General features: G+C 51.8%; 1 protein-coding gene and 1 pseudogene across 5 annotated transcripts in view; one reads left to right on the top strand and one right to left on the bottom strand.

The window, feature by feature from the left end:
• Nucleotides 1-21,975, top strand: part of SPG7 (SPG7 matrix AAA peptidase subunit, paraplegin) — a 46,423-nt gene that overhangs the window by 9,630 nt on the left and 14,818 nt on the right. For all 5 annotated transcript variants that reach the window (XR_010340005.1, XM_064369946.1, XM_064369945.1 and 2 more), the window contains exons 4-9: nucleotides 8,155-8,396; nucleotides 10,221-10,360; nucleotides 12,524-12,626; nucleotides 13,562-13,687; nucleotides 14,758-14,920; nucleotides 15,310-15,483. Coding sequence is in view for 4 of the 5 variants with exons in the window: in XM_064369946.1 (XP_064226016.1) it covers nucleotides 8,155-8,396; nucleotides 10,221-10,360; nucleotides 12,524-12,626; nucleotides 13,562-13,687; nucleotides 14,758-14,920; nucleotides 15,310-15,483 (948 nt within the window). In the remaining variant the exon portion in view is untranslated. The remainder of the gene's footprint in view (nucleotides 1-8,154; nucleotides 8,397-10,220; nucleotides 10,361-12,523; nucleotides 12,627-13,561; nucleotides 13,688-14,757; nucleotides 14,921-15,309; nucleotides 15,484-21,975) is intronic.
• Nucleotides 1,452-8,097, bottom strand: LOC110568322 (NADH dehydrogenase [ubiquinone] iron-sulfur protein 4, mitochondrial-like; annotated as a pseudogene).

Raw genomic sequence — 21,975 nt, 5'->3', positions numbered from 1 at the left:
AGAGGCCAGCCCTGCTTAGAATCACTGCCCCAAAGGGCACAAGAGTGGAAGTCAGCGTCAGATTCACAGCCCTGAGGGGCACAAGGGTGAAAGTCAGCTTCAGAAATGCTTTGCTTCTGGATCCCTGAGGCCTGTCACCAGAAGTCAGCTGCTCATTAGAGCTCGTCTTTCTAGAACGGCACCATGGCCTTGGAAGCTGAGTCGGGCGCTGTCATGAGGACTTTTTTCCCATGTTGCTTTTCAGAATGGTTTTCAGGATGTGGAAATCAGGGTTCAGCCCTGGGAAGATTGGATTATTATTGTGAATGTGGGTGGAGTTTAGCGGGAGTTTGTTTCAGGAGTGCCGTCCTGGTTGTTTGATTTTGGGTGAGACACTGCATTTCCCAAGGCTTGGAACACCTTTACTCTCTGTGAGAGGAGCTGTGACGCTCGCTGCTGGGCTCTCGAGGGGAGGTCGTGACTGCAGGAAAGGACACCAGTGTTTCTTGGTTGGATTCAGTTCAGGTGTTTCTGGCTTCAGGCTCATCCTCAGCGTCACTGTTGGTTTTACAGTAAGTGTCAATGCCTACAGCCACTCAGAACTACCTTTTCAAAGGTTTCTGAATCTTCATATGTAATTGTTCTGAATAGATTGCAGGACTTTTCTCCTGTATTTTTTTTTTTTTTTTTTTTGCGCCACAGTTTCACTTTGTCTCCCAGGCTGGAGTGCAGTGGTGTGATCTCAGCTCACTGCAACCTCCACCTCCCGGTTCAAGCAATTTTCCTGTCTCAGCCTCCCGAGTAGCTGGGATTACAGGCATGCACCACCATGCCCGGGTACTTTTGTATTTTTAGTGAAGAAGGGGCCTCGATGTTGGTCAGGCTTGTCTCGAACTTGCAACCTCAGGTGATCTGCCTCCCTGGGCCTTTCGTAGTCCTGGGATTACAGGTGGGAGCCACTGCGCCCTGCCATATTTATTTATTTTTTGAGATGGAGTCTCACTGTCCAGGGTGGAGTGAAGTGGCATTATCTTGGCTCACTGCAACCTCTGACTTCCAGGTTCAAGTGATTCTCCTGCCTCAGCCTCCCAAGTACCTTGGATTACAGGTGCCCACCACCATGCCCGGCTAATTTTTGTATTTTTAGTAGAGACAGGGTTTCACCATGTTGACCAGGCTGGTCTTGAACTCCTGGCCTTGTGATCCATTTGCCTCGGCCTCCCAAAGTGCTGGGATTATGGGCGTGAGCCACCATGCCTGGCTATTCCCTATTTATTTTATTTTATTTTATTTTTAAAGAGATGGGGTTTCTCCCTGTTGGCCAGGCTGGTCTTGAACTCCTGACCTCAGGTGATCCGCCTACCTTGGCCTCCCAAAGTGCTGGGATTACAGGCGAGAGCCACCGTGCCTGGCCTAATTCCCTATTTATTAAGGCCCCTCAGCATAAAGGTCTTCATTCTTGGGGCCTTCACTTTTTTTTTTTTTTTTTTTTTGTAGTTTAAAGGTCAAATTTATTAGGAGATTAAGAGATGTATTATACATGGAGTATAAATACTGCACAGCTGACTTTATTCACAGTCAAGCACAGATATAGTCAGTGCCAACCTATTTTGTGGATACTCTTGTTCTTTTGTTCCAAGAAAAGTTTGCACCATAAGACTTGGACTTGGGTTTTGGAACTCTCCTCTCTTCAACATCATAGCTCCATCCATTTTTTTCTGCAAAGAAAATTGCATCTTCTTTAGTACGGAAGGTTAGAACCATGTTGGATAAGGGATCAGCCCAGTTTTTCATCAGCAGTTATGAGTTGCTTGTCTTGAGTTTGGTCCTGTGCCAATCTCCATGTGGAAGTGCTCAACGACCTGGTCGGAACCTTGGAAACAGAAAGGGCAGCTACAGCCACTGCCCTTCTCCACCACAACGCCTGCTTCAGCGCCACTGACATTGAGACCACCGCCGTCTTGCTGCAGGCAAACACCAGGATCGGGGCCTTCACTTTGAGTGGGCTGAGGAGGAGGCCGAGGGGCTGGTCTCCTTGTCTCAGGGGTAACAGGGGTGTTAGAAAATGCACGTGTAAGTGAACATGTGCACCTCACTCCCATGTTGCTCAGAGGTCACCTGTGAGAAGAGGGAAGGATTTTGTGGCCTGGGCAGATTTTGCATTCAGCCTCGTGTGTTGTGTGGTGGTTACTCAGGGACATGCTTGGCTCCACTAATAACTCTTATTCCTGGAAGGAATGGCATGGCAGCCTCCTGGTGATCACTCTTGGCGTGCTGTAGGTGCTTACCCAGGGAAATCGTAGCCGCAGCTGCGGTGGCAGGTGCCTTTGTGTGCGTGCAGGTGGGCAGGCAGAGCAGGAGTCATCATGCCCTTTGCTGTCCTCGGTCCTGCAGCTGCTTATGGGGGAGGCTGCAAGTGGCTGACTTGTGCGTCTCTTCTGCCTCTGAGTGTCGCACATTTACTCAGTTTTGGGTTGAATTGTACTTTGCTTTGAGGAAATCTGCATTAGAGGATCATTATTTACTGAGCCAGAGAATCATTCTTTTGAGAACCTACCCTGGGCTTCCCCTGGGCCTTCTGCTGTGGTTGAGGGGGGTTGGTTTGTGTGGGTTTTCAGGACTGCTGACTCCATCAGACACGCACAGCACAGTCCTGGCCCTCAGACAGGCCTCCTTCGTGGTCGGATGCTGAACCTCATCGCATCTGTGTACATGAAGATTCTTTGGCTCCTCCTTAAATGAAAGAGCAGTACTGAACATGGCTTAGAAACAGCTTTGCCAGCCACACAGGATAATTGTAAGTAGTGGTTGCCCAAAAAGTAATTGGTTGGAATCTCAGGGTCAGATTCAGTTTCATCTCTTATACTACTCACTGATAACTCGGGGGAAGCCAGAAGGAATTATGCCAAGTGAGAAAAGGCAGGCCCAAAACATCCCATTCTGTGTGGTTTTCAGTTTTCTATAGAGCATTCTCTGAAGGCAAAAGTTACAGAGATGGAACAGAGATTCGTGTTTGCCAGGGGCCAAGGATGGGGAGGGAGACAGCCGAGGGATCCTGTGGTTGGGCTGTTGCCCGCCTTGGCTACGGTGGGTACACGAATGCACACACTGCGCGTATGTCACGGGGTGGCCCAGGAGCTTGGAGGACTGTCGTGGTGGGAGAGCCCGGCAGGGATCTGGTCATCGCTTGCGAGATGTAACCACTGGAAGCAGGTGGACAAGGCATTGCCCTGTCCCCTTTCTTACAACTACATGTGAAGCTATTACTTCACAGTCAGAAACTTAACCAGCAACAAAGCAACTGGTCACATTTTCACAGCTTCCTGTGGAGAAGGCCCCTCCCCTGTGAGGTGTGACTGCTCGTGGTGGAGCCCCTGCTCCACTGTGCCTCTCGTCCGTAAGGTTCAGCTGTGGCACTCGGGGCTGCTGTCTGCAGGGGCGGTTTTCAAGTGTGATAAGCCTCGTGTGGCCCTGTGGCTGATTCCTTGAGACTCAGTGATATCAGCCATTTTTAGATGACTCAGGTGAGTTACTGATCATAATATCTAATTGTCAACAATTGACTTTTTTTTTTTTCCTGGAAGAGGAATTTTGGCAACAAAACTTGCCAGTGGTCCTGCAGGCTGCTGTCCACGGCTGTGCAGTGAGGCCCAGGAGGCAGGTGCGTTTCCTGAGTGCTGCGGGGCAGCACTGCCTCAGAAGCACAGGCAGCAGGAACTCAGGCTGCACCCCCAGCTCCCTGTGAGCTTGCGACTCCCCAGAGTGTCCTGAGGAACCTTGCTGGAGGCACACGGGTGGAAGGCGCTTGCAGCACTGGGTGCGCGGGCACAAATGGCCACAACGCTGAAGGCATGGTGGTAAGAGGCATGTTGGGCAGCTCCACGGAAGGACGCTCTGCAGGCTTGGGCTGGACAAGTTAAGGACTTAACGGGAAGGAGCTGGAGGGTCTTCCAGGCAGAGGAAGTGCCTTTTATACCTAGAGTGTTTTTCGTTTGTTTTTTCTGTTTTGAGACAGAATCTACCTCTGTCACCCAGGCTGGAGTGCAATGGTGCAATCTCAACTCAGTGCAGCCTCCGCCTCCCAGGTTCAAGCAGTTCTGCTGCCTCAGCCTCCCAAGTAGCTGGGATTACAGGTGCCTGCCACCACGCCTGGCTAATTTTTGTATTTTTAGCAGAGACGGGGTTCTCAGCAGAATTCATCATGTTCCTCAGGCTGGTCTCGAACTCCTGACCTCAGGTGATCTACTTGCCTCAGCCTCCCAAAGTGCTAGGATTACAGGTGTGAGTCACTGCCCCCTGGCCCCTAGAGTGTTGTTTTTTTTTTTTTTTTGAGACGGAGTTTCGCTCTTGTTACCCAGGCTGGAGTGCAATGGTGTGATCTCAGCTCACCGCAACCTCCGCCTCCTGGGTTCAGGCAATTCTCCCGCCTCAGCTTCCTGAGTAGCTGGGATTACAGGCACGCGCCACCATGCCCAGCTAATGTTTTGTATTTTTAGTAGAGACGGGGTTTCACCATGTTGACCAGGATGGTCTCGATCTCTTGACCTCGTGATCCACCCACCTCGGCCTCCCAAAGTGCTGGGATTACAGGCGTGAGCCACCGCGCGGCCCCGCCCCTAGAGTGTTTAGATGTCACCTTCTGTTGAGAATCTCAGGATGAGATTCAGTTTCATCTTTTACACCTCAAGGATCTTGTGAGGGTTTTTGTTTTTTATTAATTCTTCCATCTCAGCCTCCTGAATAACTGAGACCACAGGCACATGCCACCATGCCCAGCTAAGTTTGTTTTTTGACTTGGGGAGAGAGTCATGCTCTGTCACCCAGGCTGGAGTGCAGTGGTGCAGTCTCGGCTCACTGCAGCCTCTACCTCCCAGGTTCAAGCGATTCTCCTGCCTCAGCCTCTCAAGTAACTGGGATTACAGATGCATGCCACCACGACTGGCTAATTTTTTTATTTTTAGTAGGAACAGCGTTTCACCATGTTGGCCAGGCTGGTCTAAAACTCCTGACCTCAGGTGATGCACCCTCCTCAGCCTCTCAGAGTGCTGGGATGACAAGCGTGAGTCACCGCACCTGGCCAGAATTTAAGGTTCATTTCCTTAGGTGAACGTTTCAGAGGTAGGATTTTGAGTTAAACGAAATGCTATTTATAGCTCTTGATCCTACCTGCCACGCAGTTCTCAGACAGGGCTGTACTGGCCTGCGCCAGCGCAGAACCCCAGAACGGGTGCAGGGCCTGTTTGAGGACCCTCCTTGGCCTGGTTCTCTAGGTCATCGCCCGCGTGTGCTCACAGAGCACAGTGGATTTCTCCTGCAGTGCCTTGACTCGTGGCTGAAAGAGGCCTCTCTGTGGTCCTGCATCCTGGGCGCTCTGTTGGCCTCCTTCCTGCCACTGAGGAGGCCCCGGAGGCCGGAGAGGACTCACTGAACAGCTAAACTGTTTTAGCCTCAGGAGCTTCAGAAGAAGGTGGTATGATGGGGTCAGACTCTCCCAAGGTCTGCGTGGCCTCAGCACCATGTTGGGCAGATCCTGCTCCCTGACGCAGTGAGACGAATCGCCTGCCTGTGTCACACAGCCTGTGAATTAACATGCCTGGCTGCCCCTCACTGGGGAAGGGTTCCATGTTAGTGACAAAATTGGAGACGAAATCCAAGTCGTCATTTGAATTTTATTAGAAATTCTTGGCCGGGCGCGGTGGCTCAAGCCTGTAATCCCAGCACTTTGGGAGGCCGAGGCGGGTGGATCACGAGGTCAAGAGATCGAGACCATCCTGGTCAACATGGTGAAACCCCGTCTCTACTAATACAAAAAATTAGCTGGGCACGGTGGCGCGTGCCTGTAATCCTAGCTACTCAGGAGGCTGAGGCAGGAGAATTGCCTGAACCCAGGAGGCGGAGATTGCGGTGAGCCGAGATCGCGCCATTGCACTCCAGCCTGGGTATCAAGAGCGAAACTCCGTCTCAAAAAAAAAAAAAAAAAAAAAAAAAAAAAAAAAAAAAAGAAATTCTTTGGCCAGGTGCAGTGGCTCACGCCTGTAATCCCAACACTTTGGGAGGCTGAGGTGGGAGGGTCATCTGAGCTCAGTCGTTTGAGACCAGCTTGGGCAACATAGTGAGACCTCATGTTGTACTAAATTTAAAAAATTATCAGGGCACAGTGGCGTGCACCTGTATTCCCAGCTACTCAGGAGGCTGAGGCGGGAGGATCACTTGAACCTAGGAGGTCGAGGCTGCGATGAGCCCTGATTGCACTACTGCAGTCCAGTCTGGGTGATAGAGCGAGATCCATGGCAACAAAAAGAAAATGGGACCCTGTCGGTATGGTCACAGAGCTTCTGAAGGAGAAGCGTTGACCGTGGCTCTGGATCCTCCCTCTGGGGCGGCTGGAGTAGCTTTTAGGAAGTTATTTCTCGCAGTTTCACGGGGCGTACCATGTTTCTAGTAGAAAACACGGTTGGTAGTTAAATATGGGAAGTAGTAATTAGATACTCAACTGAGAACCTAAATTTGCTCTCTAAAATAAGCGCTAGGATTTATAAAATTGTCTTTATGAATACGAGCTTTAAGTATTAAGTATGCTATTAGAATCTGTTACAACAAGACACAGTGGTATCTAAAATGTACCTTCATATTTTCAAAGCAATTATTTTGACAGACCTTTTCAGTAGGTTTCATGTTGGGTTTATTTGGTTTTTTGAGACAGTTTCACTCTGTCGCCAGGCGCCAGGCTGGAGTGCAGTGGTGCGATCTCTGCAACCTCCGCCTCCTGGGGTCAAGCGATTCTCCTGCCTCAGCCTCCCGAGTAGCTGGGACTACAGGCGCACGCCACCATGCCCAGCTAATTTTTGTATTTTATTAGAGAGGTGTTTCACCATATTAGCCAGGATGGTCTCGATTTCTTGACCTCATGATCCGCCCGCCTCGGCCTCCCAAAGTGCTGGGATTACAGGCGTGAGCCACCGCACCCAGCTTCATTTTGTATTTTTCTTTTTCTTTTTTTTTTTTTTTTTGAGACAGAGTCTTGCTCTTTTGCTAGACTGAAGTGCAGCGGCACGATCTTGGCTCACTGCATCCTCCGTCTCCCAGATTCAAGCGATTCCGCTGCCTCAGCCTCCTGAGTAGCTGGAATTACAGGCACCTGCCACCAAGCCCAGATAATTTTTTGTATTTTAGTAGAGACGGGGTTTCACCATGGCCAGGATCATCTTGATCTTCTGACCTCATGATCCGCCCGCCTCGGCCTCCCAAAGTGCTGGGATTACAGGCATGAGCCACTGTGCTCAGCCGCATTTTGTATTTTTAAACTAATTTAAATATTGTTTGAATTCCTCTAAACTGATTGTTGGAAAGGAAGTGGTACATGGGATATGCACAGGCCTGGCTGTGCTGCCAGCATGAAGCCCCCAGACAGTGTGGGAGGAGTGGAGCTGTGAATCTCAAGCACACATGCACCTCTTGTTCCCGCTGCGGGGTCCCTGGCAGTGTGTCCGCAGGCACAGGTGTTCTGGAGATGGCATTGTCCCCTCTTCTGGGTCCGTGGCGGTGTGTCCTCAGGCTTAGGTGTTCTGGAGATGGCGTATGTGCTGCTGGATCCATGTTGGTATGTCCTCAGGCGCAGGTGAGACCGAGTGGGCTTCCTGCCTTAGGGTTTGGCCCTTGGACTGGCCTTTGTGTTTATACCAGCCCCGCCTGTGTCTGGGTCTTGGCGCTTGCTCTGACCAGGTGTGTGTAATGAGGTGGAGTTCCTTGGACACAGGCAGCTAGGAGAGCTGGTAACCAGTTGAAGCTTTGCTTTATTCAACAGGTGTGGGCCTGTCTTGGGGAGCTCCACGTGGGGTGGTTTGCTATAGATACCGGCTGTGCGGGGGTGACTTGGCTTCTTGTCACCCCTGCACAAAAGAAAAAAGAAAAAGAAATGGTTTCGTCTTATCTAAGGTGGGAAGCACTCCTGCTCCTTGCTGAAGTGACCTTGGCGAATGACGTGTCGGTGACCTGGGACAGATTCCCGTTGTCTTTCTCTCCATTATCTTTAGGGAAAAATCGGCACAAATGCAGGATCTTCCGCACAGGACACCGCCCCTCCCAGTTCAGTGGAGCTTTCCTGAAGAAGCTCTGCATGTCACCCGTGTCATGCTCATGCGTTTGGTTCTCTTTCTTGCTTCTCTGCTGGCTCAGAGGACAGGAGACGCCGGGAGCGGGAGGACCAGATGTACCGAGAGCGGCTCCGTACCTTGCTGGTCATCGCGGTTGTCATGAGCCTCCTGAACGCCCTCAGCACCGGCGGGGGCAGCATTTCCTGGAACGACTTTGTCCACGAGATGCTGGCAAAGGGCGAGGTGCAGCGCGTCCAGGTCGTGCCCGAGAGCGACGTGGTGGAAGTCTACCTGCACCCCGGAGCGGTGGTGTTTGGGCGGCCTGTGAGTGAGGGTGTGGGCGCAGGCTGTTGCCGTCCTCTTGGACGCCTGGAGTTGAGGGCGTGCTGCTTTCTCATAGAGGGCCCTCAACCCATTTATCTGTATTTATTTGGTCGTTTTTTTTTTGAGGTGGAGTCTCACTCTGTCACTCAGGCTGGAGTGCGATAATGTGATCTCGGCTCACTGCAACGTCTTTCTCCCAGGTTCAAGTGGTTCTCCTGCCTCAGCCTCCTGAGTAGCTGGGATGACAGGCACCTGCCACCGCACCCAACTAATTTTTTTATTTTTAGCAGAGATGGGGTTTCTCCATGTTGGCCAGGCTGGTCTTGAATTCCTGACCTCAGGTGATCTGCCCCCCTCAGCCTCCCAAAGTGCTGGGATTGCAGGTGTGAGCCACTGCTCCCAGCCAGGTCTTTAGATTCCAAGAGTGTGTCAGAACCTGTGTTTGGAGCAATTTAACCCTGGATAATGTGTGGACCAGTGATTAGGAAAAGTGGTCTGGGATTGGCGTGGCCCAGACCAGGGGGAAATGCCCGGGGCCTCCACCAGAGCGTCTGCCCCTTCACTGGGTTGCTCAGGATTCTGCATGTCACTGCATCCTTGACCTCCTGGGCTCTGTCTTGATATTTTTCAAAACCGGAAACCCAAATGAACACCATGGCTAAGTGGAGGGTGGCATTCATTCACGCAAATTCTCCAAGGGACACCTGCTCTTTTCAGCCTGGAAGGTTATTTTAACCTGGGGCATCGTGCTCATTTCTAGATGAGTCACCTGATAAAACAGCTACCTTCAGGAGAAAATGCTCAGAATGCCGTCTTAGCAGTTTGGGGTGTAAGTGAGGGAGCAGTAGGTGCCACCCCCCCATCCCTGTCCTCTGCTGGAGTTTCCAGCGAGCCTCAGAGAGCCCTGCAGGTCTGTCTTGTCCGCTTTGGGCTGGTGCCGTCCAGTCATGCTGAAATCTGAGCTAAACGTGTGGAGCTCACTTAGGAAAACACTGCTTTTGGAGAATGACAGGCCAGGGAGGCAGACCCAGTGGTGTCCTGGTGTGAGGGATGAACAGTCAGCTTTTGTGGGGAAGCACGAACCCTCTGTGGCTGCAGTTTCCTAACACATCTGGTTTTGACTGTCATCTCGACTGCTTTGCTCAGTCCCGTCCTGCAGCCACGCCGGCCTCTGTGGGGGAGGCTCCCTTGTGTCTGCAGGCCCCCGGCAGAGGTGGGGCTGAGTCCTAGGTACCCAGCAGAGGTAGGGCTGTGAGCTGGCATGCGGACACCACTCCACTTCTTACAGTTGTCCTATGAATGGAATTTAGATCAGAAAGTCTATCTGTTGAAATTTCATTTCTCAGATTGTGGTTGAGGAAACTACAAGTGTTTAGACTTGGAAGTACACGTGCTCCTTGTCAGCTTCCCAGGGGCCCGCCGGGAGGTAGCCCCATCGTTGACTCGAGGAGCTTGGTGTGCCTTTGCATTCATGTTGTTGTGAAGTGGGAAGGTCCCACCTCCTGAGGAGCTGGGATCACAGGCATGCGCCACCACGCCTGGCTAATTTTGTATTTTTAGTGGAGACGGGTTTCTCCGTGTTGGTCAGCCTGGCCTCGAACTCCCGACCTCAGGTGATCTGCCCGCCTCGGCCTCCCAGAGTGCTGGGATGACAGGCGTGAGCCACCGTGCCTGGTCTGGAGTCATCTCTAGTTTCTGACTGGCATCCTCTTCACAGCATGGAGGCTGTCTGAGCCGTGGGTTCCCTGCAGGTTTTCTGTTGACTGTGAGTTGCCAGTCTGTCCCTGCGTCTTTCTCACTGTCCCCTCTCCTTTCTGCCCCCAGCGGCTAGCCTTGATGTACCGAATGCAGGTTGCAAATATCGACAGGTTTGAAGAGAAGCTTCGAGCAGCTGAAGATGAGCTGAATATCGAGGGCAAGGATAGGATTCCGGTTACCTACAAGCGAACGGGATTCTTTGGAAAGTATGTTGGACATCTTTAAACCCAGCTTGGCTTTGTAATGTGAGAAACAGATTGCAAACAAAAATCGCAAACTGTCTTTGCCTGTAGTTAATTAGACTCCTTCGTGGGAGGGTTAAATAAACGTAGAAGTGAATGATACGATGCCAGGAAATTTGCAAATATAGTCAACCCTGGGTATCCATGGGGGATTGGTTCCAGGGCCTCCCAAGGATACCAACATCTGAAGATACCTAAGTCCCTGAGGTAAAATGCCACAGTGTTTGCATATAACCTAAGAACACCCTGTGATATGCTTTCAGCCATCTCTAGATTGCCAGTAGTACCCAGTACCCTGTAAATAGTATTTTGGTAGTTGTACTTTATTGTTTAGGGAATGATGACAAGAAGTTTCTGTGCACGTTCAGTACAGGTGCGATTTTTCAATCTGTGCTTGATCGAACACACAGAGGTGGAGCCCATGGATACGGAGGCCAGCTGCATGCGAGTCTGTTGGGGTTTGTTTCGTCACTTTTTTGAGTCGTCTGGCGTGTCTGAATTCACATTCTTGTTTAACTTTCGCCAAGTATGTTGTTTCGTGAGGGCTTTCCAAATGGTCAGATGAAGGGTACAGATGCTGGAGATACCTAGTGACCTGGCCAGCCTTGGACAATAACGACATCCAGGTTTTTCTAGTTTCATTGTGTTTTGTTTTCAAAACTAACTGATCAGTTTCAGTTAGCAAGGCGGTATCAGCCTAGCAGTGAAAAAAGAGAGTCAAGGACTTTGATAATGTCCTGGGGTTGCTGTTTTCTACAAGAGGGGTAGAAACAGGAATGTGAAGTTGTCACTTGAGTGTTGAGGGAGAAGCAGACCTGGTGGGAGCTATGGGCAGTTATGGGCCATCGGCCCTGACACAGGTTCCTTCCTAGGAGCAAATGAAGGGCCAACAGGTACTGCAACCAGAGAGGTTTACTGTTCCCTTGTAGTCTCTGAAGATGTAGAATGCCAGTGACCGGCAAGGAGTCCTTCGATTAAAATGCACCTCTAGCTGCACGCAGTGGCTATGCCTGTAATCCCAGCACTTTGGGAGGCCGAGGCAGAAGGATCTCTTGAGCCCATGAGTTCGAGACCAGCTGGGCAGCATGGAGAACCCCATCTCTATTAAAAAAAAAAAAAAAGATGCACCTCTAATTGTACCACCCAGCAACTCCTGGAAGATCAGTGCTCTGAGGCTGCGCTTCTCGTGTCTTCGTAGGTCGATGATGCGGAGAAGATGGAGGGTCAGGGCAGCCCCTCCTTCAGGATGAGGGCTAAAGTCCTGGGATTTGAGACAGGGTCTCACTCTGTCGCCCAGGCTGGAGTGCAGAGCACAGTCTTGGCTCACTGCAACCTCAACCTCCCGTGATCAGATGATTCTCCCACCTCAGCCTCCTGAGCAGCTGGGACTACAGGCACATGCCACCACGTCCAGCTAAGTTTTTTTGTATTTTTAGTAGAGACAGAATTTCTTTTTTTTTTTTTTTCTTTTTTTGAGACGGAGTCTCGTTGTGTCACCCAGGCTGGACTACAGTGGCATGATCTTGGCTCACTGCAACCTCCGCCTCCTAGGTTCAAGGAATTCTCCTGCCTCAGCCTCCAGAATAGCTGGGATTGCAGGTGCACACCACCATGCCCTGCTAATATTTGTATTTTCTTTAGTAGAGATGAGGTTTCACCGTGTTGGCCAGGCTGGTCTTGAACTCCTGACCTTGTGATCCACCTGCCTCAGCCTCCCAAAGTGCTGGAATTACAGGCGTGAGCCGCTGTGCCCGGCCTGGGATTTGCTTTTTGCTGCTAGACTGATCTTGCCTTGCTGATTGAAACTGATTGCTTACTTCTGAAAACAAAATATACTGAAAATAGAAAACCCTGAGCGTTATTGTCACAAGGCTGGCCAGATCACTAGGTATTTCCAGCCTTTGCACACTCAGTCTGACCGTTTGGGAAGCCTTCGTGACAGAGCATAGTCAGCGAGAATGAAATGAGAGAACCCATTTTCACATCATCTGCGTCTGTGCATCAGTCCCAGACATAGGGATTACTCCTCTCGTCTTGGAAACCTTGCTGCTGGTGGTTCTGACTTAGAAAAGTGTGTCTGTCTCGTGATGCCATCTGCCCCTGCCCCTGCCTCTTTTCTTCTGGTAGTGCCCTGTACGCCCTGGGGATGACAGCAGTGGGCCTGGCCATCCTGTGGTACATTTTCCGCCTGGCTGGAATGACCGGAAGAGAAGGTGGATTCAGTGCTTTTGTAAGTTCTGTAAATTAGAGCCCTCTGAACTTACAGTCTCAGGGTTTTTCTGTTCGTGTTTGCTGAATACTTTTCCCGTAAGCTGTAGGATAGGTAAATAATACAGTGAAAACCTGTGGCAGAGAGCAGCCTGGAGCCACGATGTGGCAGCAGCCAAATTCCCATGGGCTTTGTTTCCCAGGCTGGCTGCAAGGCGTCTAGTGACCAGCATTGCCTGAGGGCCTCTCACCCTAACTCTGTGGTGCCCGAGCCAGGTGAGTTTACAAGGCAGTTGAATCTGCATTTTTCTTTTCTTTTTTAAACAAAGTCTTGCTTTATTGCCTAGGCTGGAGTGCAGTGGCATGATCTCTGCTCACTGTAACCTCCGCCTCCTGGGTTAAAGCAGTCCTCCTGCCTCAGTCTCCTGAGTAGTTGGGACTACAGGTGTGGACCACCATGCCTGGCTAATTATTGTATTTTTGTAGAAACAGGGTTTTGCCTCGGGAGGCAGAGGTTGCAGTGAGCCAAGATTGTGCCACTGCACTCCAGCCTGGGACAGAGCAGACTCCGTCTCCACAAAAAAGAAAGAAACAGGGTTTTGCCATGTTGGCCAGGCTGGTCTCGAACTCCTGGGCTCAAGTGATCCGCCCACCTCAGCCTCCCAAAGTGCTGGGATTACAGGTGTGAGCCACTGCCCTGCTGGGGATAATGGTTTTTAAGGTAAATAGCTAGTCAAGTCTCTTAGTAATTAATAACACGAAACAGGTTTTCCTTGTATGCCTGAAGACTGACCCATGTGCCCTGTCAGTCTGACTTGAGCGGAGCCAAAGGGATCCTGGGATGGAGATGTGGGGCGGGGGGTGGGAGTGGCTCAGGTGCGTGGGCTCAGCCTCCTGCATTGTGTTGCTGATTTCCTCGCTTTGCGCAGCTCCTTGTACTTCGTTCTTTACACACAGAATCAGCTTAAAATGGCTCGTTTCACAATTGTGGATGGGAAGATGGGAAAAGGGGTCAGCTTCAAAGACGTGGCAGGAATGCACGAAGCCAAGCTGGAAGTGCGAGAATTTGTGGATTATCTGAAGGTGAGAGCCAGCGCTGACCAGGAGGGAGACGTGAGCAGGCAGATGACCTGCCTTCTCTCCCAGAAGGCTTTTTGTGGGGATGAGAGCCTTGGGACCCGGAATTCCATCGATTACATGTTGTGGGTTGGTGGTGGCCTCTACCCTGTCCCATGGGGGCACCAAGCAGGTGCTGGTGCCTGTTCAACCAGCAGCGCCAGCTCCGTGCACAGGGTGCAGCCAAGGGGAGGCTGCCGAGGCCCATACCTGCTGTGCCATTAGCCATCCTGGATTCCTGGCAGAGCTCCGTGCTTATCCCAGAACCATGTAAACCCCATACGGAGTTCATGGCAGTGCATGACCTGCCTTTCATGTGCGTCATTTAAAGATTCTCTCTGAGGGCGTGGTCTCTGAGGGCGTGGTGCAGAGGCGTGGTGCAGAGACGTGGTGCAGGTGCAGGGTCATGCCTGTAGTCCTAGCACCTCGGGAGGCTGAGGCAGGGGAATTGCTTGAGCCCAGTAGCAGGAGATCAGCCTGGGTAACAGTGAAAACCTGTCTGCAAAAAATGTTTATAAGTAGCCAGGCGTGGTGGCACATACCTGTATAGTCTCAGATACACGAGAGACTGAGGTGAGAGGATGGCTTGAGCCCAGGAGTTTGAGGCTGCAGTGAGCTATCATGGCAGCCACTGCATTCCAGCCTGGGCGATGCAGCGAGACGTTACCTTTAAAAAAAAATATCTGGCCGGGCGTGGTGGCTCACGCCTGTAATACCAGCACTTTGGGAGGCTGAGGTGGGTGGATCACGAGGTCAAGAGAGCGAGACCATCCTGGTCAACATGGTGAAACCTTGTCTCTACTAAAAATACAAAAAATTAGCTGGGCATGGTGGCGCGTGCCTGTAATCCCAGCTACTCAGGAGGCTGAGGCAGGAGAATCGCCTGAACCCGGGAGGCGGAGGTTGCGGTGAGCCGAGATCACACCATTGCACTCCAGCCTGGGTAACAAGAGCGAAACTCTGTCTCAAAAAAAAAAAAAAAAAAAAAAAATCTGAAAGCTCATGTCACCAGTGTGACGTTGTCTACTGCCGTCCAGAGCCCAGAGCGCTTCCTCCAGCTTGGTGCCAAGGTCCCAAAGGGTGCGCTGCTGCTCGGCCCCCCTGGCTGTGGGAAGACCCTGCTGGCCAAGGCGGTAGCCACAGAGGCCCAGGTGCCGTTCTTGGCAATGGCTGGCCCGGAGTTCGTGGAGGTCATTGGAGGTAGGTGTTGTGGTTGGGGGCTGTGGATGGTGTTTGCTGACCACGTGGCTCCTTTCACACGTCCTTCCTCAGGCAGCTAGACTGAAGGGGAAGCAGGTGGGCGGGGAGTAGAGAGGGAAAGTGAGGCCTGGGTTAGAGGAGCTGTTGCGTCTGCGGACAGCATGATGTCTGCTTTGAAGCCGCTCTCGCTTGTGTCCTGCGAGCCAGCACGGTGCGTGTGAGCCTTGAGGGGCTGCCAAGGGCCCCCCGGGAGCAGCTGCTGTGTGTCTCTTTGGAGGGATGAGGCTGATAGGTTTATTGATCTTTAGGGGACACCTTTGTCTGGCCCAGGCACAGGAAGAGGCTTTGTTTTTTCTCTGCCTGTTTCCTGGTTCTCTCTGTCCCCTCAGGCCTTGGTGCTGCCCGTGTGCGGAGCCTCTTCAAGGAAGCCCGAGCCCGCGCTCCCTGCATCGTCTACATCGACGAGATCGACGCGGTGGGCAAGAAGCGCTCCACCACCATGTCTGGCTTCTCCAACACCGAGGAGGAGCAGACACTCAACCAGCTTCTGGTGGAAATGGACGGTCAGTGCCGTGCGCCCCGCGCCCCCGTTGCACCATCAGAGAAGGTTTCTGATGCTTTCAGGACAGTCATTTTCTGGGTAGATGACGCTGTTTACGTGTATTGTTCCAGCGTCTTAAACTAGTGCTTATGAGACGTGATTCGTCTTGAGTCCCGGGTGTCTGCTGCCCCTGTGCCCCTGCTTGCTGCAGGGGAGGATGATATGAGAGCACATGCTATCCAGCAGTTCGTAACTAGAGGGCAGTCGGTGGAAGAACCGTCGTCATTGTGCTGCGCTCGGCAAACACAGCCGCGGTGGCTCACGCCTGTAATCCCAGCACCTTGGGAGGCTGAGGCTGGTGGATCACCTGATGTCAGGAGTTCATGACCAGCCTGGCAACTTGGTGAAACCTTGTCTCTACCAAAAATACAAAAATTAGCTGGTAGTGGTGACACAAGCCTGTAGTCCCAGCTACCCAGGAGGCTGAGGCAAGAGAATGGCTTGAACCCAGGAGGTGGAGTTTACAGTGGGCTGAGATCACACCATTGCACTCTGGCCTGGGTGACAGAGGGAGACCCCATCTCAAAAAAAAAAGAAAAGAAAAAAGAAACACAGATTTTAATTTTTAAAAAACAAGGTCAAGGCAATAGTATAAAAGAAAACTAGGATTATAAGTGGTTTGTCAGATGTAATTTTTTTTTTTTTTTTTTTTTTTTGAGATGGAGTCTTGCTCTGTCACCAGGCTGGAGTGCAGTGACGCAATCTCGGCTCACTGCATACTCCAGCTCCTGGGTTCAAGCGATTCTTCTGCCTCAGCCTGCTGAGTAGCTGGGACCACAGGCGTGTGCCACCACGCCGGCTAATTTTTTTTGTATTTTTAGTAGAGACGGGGTTTCACCATGGCCAGGATGGTCTCGATCTCTTGACCTCGTGATCTGCCCGCCTCGGCCTCCCAAAGTGCTGGAATTGCAGGCATGAGCCACTGCACTTGGCTTTTTTTTTGAGATACAGTCTTGCTGTGTCACTCAGGCTGGAGTGCAATGGTGCGATTTTGACTCACTGCAGCCTCTGAGTCCCGGGTTCAAGCAGTTCTCCTGCCTCAGCCTCCCAAGTAGCTGGGATTACAGGTGCCTGCCACTACACCCAGCTAATTTTTGTTTTTTTGTGGTTTTTTTTTGAGATGGGAGTCTTGGTCTGTCGCCAGGGTGCAATGCAGTGGTGTGATCTCAGCTCACTGCATTCATTGCCTCCTGGGTTCAGGCGATTCCCCTGCGTCAGCCTCCTGAGTAGCTAGGACTATAGACACGCATCCCAATGGCTGGCTCATTTTTTGTATTTTAGTAGAGACGGGGTTTCACCCACCCTGTAGTGCTGGGATTACAGGCGTGAGCCACTGTGCCCAGCCCTATTTCATTTATTTTTTATTTAGTAGTTTGTTTGTTTGTTTTTTTTTTTTTTGAGTCTGTCGCCAGGCTGGAGTATGGTGGCACAGTCTCAGCTCACTGCAGCCTCCATCTCCAGGTTCAAGTGAGTCTGTCTGATTGTGTGGCCATGTGTCTCTCTGTGCCACCTGGGGAGGGTGTGACACTGGTTAGGGCGCTGAGCAGAGCCTCAGTGCACTGCAGCCTGGGAGGCACACCTCTTGTGTGACTCCTTGAAATTGACTTCTGGCCTGGCTTTGACAATGTTTTTCTTTTTAATGGAGCTGACCCAATAAAAGTGACATGGAATTGTTTTTCTTCTGAGATACTTTTGCAAGGTTATTTTTTGGGGGGGTGGATATTGTTGTGGTAAAATGTCCAGACAGCCAGGCTTGGTGTGCATGCCTGTGTTCTCAGCTGTTTGAGAGGCTGAGGTAGGGGGTGCTGGGGCCTAAGTTAGGGGCTGTGCTGTGCCATGGTCTTCCCACCAACTGCCACTGCACTGCAGCATGGGTGATACAGCGAGACCTTGTCTCTAGAAACAATTTTAAAAATACATCAACATAAAGTGGCCATTTTGATCATTCTGAGGTTTATCGGCATTAGTACATTCCCATTGTTGAGCACCATCAGCGCCATCCACCCCAGAACTTTGTCTTCAGTCCAAACAGAAAATTTGTCCCCTTTGAGCCCTCCCCATTCTCCAGCCCCAGCCTCTTATAGCCTGTATCTGTCTGTCTCTGAGTTCGACTCTTCTAGGACCTTATAGAGCTAGAGACCCACAGTGTTTGTCCTTTGCTGCCCATCTTCTTTCACGGAGCAGAGCGTCTTCGGGGCCGTCTGTGCTGGACGCAGGTCAGGATTTCCTTCACTGTGTGTAGGGCCGCGTCTGTTTATTCGCCCGTCCATGGACATGTGGGCTGTTGTGAATCAGGCTGTGTTTACCAGGGGTACAAGCATCTTTTCAAGTCTCTGCTTTGTAAGGTTTATTTTTAATTCTAATCAGAATTTGAGTTGCATTTTAGGTGTTGCAGATGAGGGAGACATTTCCCCACATGTTCTGGCTCCAGGAGAGCCACTCACTTGCCGTTTTCTCCATTGCCCGTGGCTTCCTGCTTGGAGTTGTGTGTTAGCCGGCACATGCACAGTCCAGCGTGGCTTTTACTCAGCTCAGGGTGGAACTTTTTTCACCTTTCATTGTGAAGTAATTTTAGACTTACAGAAGCATCGGCACAGTAGTCAGAGTGTTCCTTTATGCCCTCCTACAAGCGCCTCGAAGGCTAACTGCGGTGTGTATGGTCTGCTGGTCCAGGCCACAGTGTCCACAGACCCAGCCGCGGGTGCCTCCGACCCCCGACGTGGATGTTCGATCTCCTTTATTTCCTCCCATCCTGTGTCATTTCTTGGTCTTGTTTTTTTTGTTTTCTTGAGGCAGGGTCTTGCTTTGGGCCCAGGTTGGTCTTGAACTCCTTGGCTCAAGAAATCCTCCTGCCGGAGCCTCCCGAGTAGTTGGGATTACAGGCAGGCTCCACTGTTTCTCGGTCTTTGTCTTTGGTGGCTGTGACATTTTGTACAGGCCAGTGACGTTAAGGAATATCCTCTCTGGAGCTGTGACATACCCTCAGGGGCAGATCGAGCAGTGCATTTGGCTGGACCGGTGCTGTGGTGCGCCTCACGGTTCGCAGTGTCACCGTGCCTGTAGCTGGTGGACTCTGCTGAGGGCTCTGGCCTCGCGCTGTCTCGCGTCTCTTCTGGGCGCCCTGCGTTCCCATCTGTCTCTGGGCTGCTGTGAAGTCACATGGACCGATGGCCACGCAAGTGCTCCGTAGGCTCCGCAGGCTCCGAGGGTACAGGATCAGAGCGAGATTCCCGACCGTGTAGGACGCAGCGGCGTTGCTGAGCTGTTTGCAGAGAACGCTTCACGTCTCTCCTGCTGCTTGTCTCCCGTACCTCATCCCAGCGTCTGTCAGCACGCTAGTTCAGGAACTAATGCGTGAACAACTGAGACCTGAACGGCCGCCTTCCGCACACAGAGCAAACGGTCCTGGGAATAGTTTTCAGAGAACAGAGTGTCTTCAGAGACGTGGGCTGAGTCACTCAGATTCTGTGATGTCTGAGGTGTCACTGAGGAGACACGTCCTCAGAAATGGGTCCTCAAGGGACCCCACTGCCTCTGCTGGGGAAGCGGGCCCTGCGCCTCAAGCAGAGATCACCGTGCGTTTCAGAGGCCTCTGGATCCCCAGGCTTGCTGTGCTGCGTCTCTGTGGAGCATCTTTATGTGGCCTGTTTGGGGCTGTGTGGCCTTCACTGTGGCTCTGACCATTGCTTCTGGAGGCTGCTCAAGGTGGTGGGTTTGGGTTTTGAGAAAATCTACAGCACACCCTGGGTTCGGGTCTGAGTCTTAGGGCCCCAAAGCAGGTGGCTGGGCCATGCTGGCTGCATGGCGTGGACTGTGAGGCCTTCGTCCTGTGAGTCTGCGGCCTTCCCTGTGTTGACCAGGCGCCCTCCCAGGGGACCATGAGGAAACTCTGAGAAGAGGCCCCACCTGCTCCTGTCTCATGGAGCCCACAGGGCCACGGACGTCGTTTACTCTGCTTGGGGTGCTTTTCGCACTGAAGACAGAGGCCACCTTTTCGGGTACTTGAGCCTACCGGCAAGCATTTATCAAACAGCCTTTTCCACGGAACCTCTCTATGCTACTGTAAGAATAGCTGCTTCCGTTCCCGGATTTGCTGAGGCCTGGGAATCGCTGACTGAAGGACTCTTGTTGAGTCGTGCCAGCACTAAACAAGTCTTTTTATGCAGAGCCGCAGCTGTGCACGCTCAGCCCCGCTGAGGTCTCAGGCCAGGCTTTGTTGCTTCTGCGGGGAAGAGTAGTTTCTGTTCATTGACATGCACAGGATGGGCGTATGCTGCGCCAGTCGTGGGCAAAACCCCGAGGAAAAGGAACACCCCCGCCTTGTTGGTCACGCCAGCCAGGCCACGTGGTGTCCTAGAGACCCCAGACCCCCTTGGGAAGGGCCTAAGTCAGCATTAGAGGCTGCTCCAGCAACGGACGTCCAGGTCCCGGCTCCTGTGCTAAGAAGAAGTGATGGGGAGCAGGAGCTCTGACTGCACGCCGGAGCCGCAGACGCCCAACAGTGCACACAGGCTTCCCTTAGACATGGGCATCCCCAGAAGGCGGAAGCCAAGATGGCGGCCCCTGACACGCAGCCACGCACAGAAAAGGCTGCTGTGAAAATGCCATCCTTGCTTCAGCTTTTTTTTTTCTTCAGAGACAGAGTCTCGTTCCATTGCCCAGGCTGGAGTGCAGTGCCACCATCGTAGCTCACTGCAGCCTCCACCTCCCAGGCTCAAGCTCTTACCCTGTGTCAGCTGCCAGGCTCTGTGTTTTCAGTCCGTGAGAAGTCAAGTCATCAGACATGTGTGCATGGCGGTAGTTGCCATGGGGTCTTTTATCTCCAGTGTGTGAACTCGCCATGTCTAAGCACTGAATGAGGCCCTGGGAAGCCCGGGTCCTGGTCCCAGTGTGACCCTGGAACACCCCTACCTCTGTCCTTAATGTGGCAGTGAGTGTATAGAGCACACTCTGCCCTAGGAGCTGTGCTAATCCATGATCTTATTTTAAGTTAGCTTCTATGTGAAGTGGGAGGTTGGTCAGGCTCAGTTTCTGCCTGTGGAAAAGCGCTCTAGCCCCACTGGTCTCAAACGCTGTCTTCTCTCCACTGAGTTCTGCTTGCACCCTTGCCAGGGTGGCTCACCACAGCCTCTGCCTCCCTGCCTCAGCCCTCGAGTAGCTGGGACTACAGGTGCCCGTCACCACACCTGCCTAATTTTTTGTTTTTAGTAGAGACGGGGTTTCACCATGTTGGCCAGGCTGGTTTCAAACTCGTGACCTCAGGTGATCTGCCCACCCTGACCTCCCAAAGTGCTGGGATTACAGGTGTGAGCCACCGCACCCAGCCGTCAGTGGATTCCTTTAAAGCAGACCCAGAGTTTTGAATCTTATGAGCTCTGAGTACATTTTTTTTAATTCAGAGAAATATCACAGCATTATGGTAACACCTGAAAATTCTTATGGGCATCCGTTCAGGTGTTCCCTGAAGCTTCATAAATCGCATTTTGCAGTTGATTTTTCTTTCCTTTTTTTTTTTTTTTTTTAAAGATGGGGTTTCACCATGTTGGTCAGGCTGGTCTTGAACTCCTGACCTCAGGTGATCAGCCCTCCTTGGCCTCCAAAGTGCTTGGATTACAGGTGTGAGCCACCACGCCCAGCTGCAGTTGATTTTTTCACATCAGGGGCCAGTCAAGGTTCACATACACCAGGAGTCAGTGATTGTTTCTGGACTCTCTTTTTTTTTTTTTTTTGAGACGGAGTTTCTCTCTCACTAGGCTGGAGTGCAATGGCGCAATCTCAGCTCACTGCAATCTCCACCTCCTGGGTTCAAGCAATTCTCCTGCCTCAGCCTCCCAAGTAGCTGGGACCACAGGCGCATGCCACCATGCCTAGCAAATTTTTGTATCTTTAGTAGAGACAGGGTTTCACCATGTTGGCCAGGATGGCCTCGATCTCTTGACTTTGTGATTGGCCGGCCTCAGCCTCCAAAAGTGCTGGGATTACAGGCATGAGCCACCACACCTGGCTGGACTCACTTTTAAATTCTCTGATGAGAACCCTCAAGCCTGAAACCCAGGGCCTAAGGCCAAGTGTTAAAAATAAAATGTTTCAAGTCATAACCTAAATCAAGCCATTAAAGATGTTACAAGGTCACAATAATAATGACAGGACCCAAGGCGAGTGGGGCTGTGAGGACCAAACGTGAGACCGTGAGACCCTGCAGGGTGCCATGGGAGCTCCAGGAGGGCCTCGGACCCTTCTGCCTCAGTAGCCAGCCCCAGGGAAGGCATTGCTGTTTTCACTTGTCAAATAAGCAAATTCCTGTTCCTTCTGGTGATACTGGCTGAGAGTGATGAGGGAAGGATCACAGCTCAGCTCCCAGTTAAGAAGGACCGGGCTGTTCCTTTCTCGCTGGGCCTCGGAGTGGGGGATGGCTCTCCCACTCCTGTATCCTGAAGTGGAACTCAGGGGAAAT

The sequence above is a fragment of the Aotus nancymaae genome, unplaced genomic scaffold (genome assembly GCF_030222135.1).
Source record: "Aotus nancymaae isolate 86718 unplaced genomic scaffold, 86718_ANA_hifiasm-v0.15.2.pri h1tg000095l, whole genome shotgun sequence".
In the NCBI taxonomy this organism is placed as follows: domain Eukaryota; kingdom Metazoa; phylum Chordata; class Mammalia; order Primates; family Aotidae; genus Aotus; species Aotus nancymaae.
Note: the sequence above shows the minus strand (reverse complement) of the source record. Positions and strands in the feature narration are given on the sequence as shown.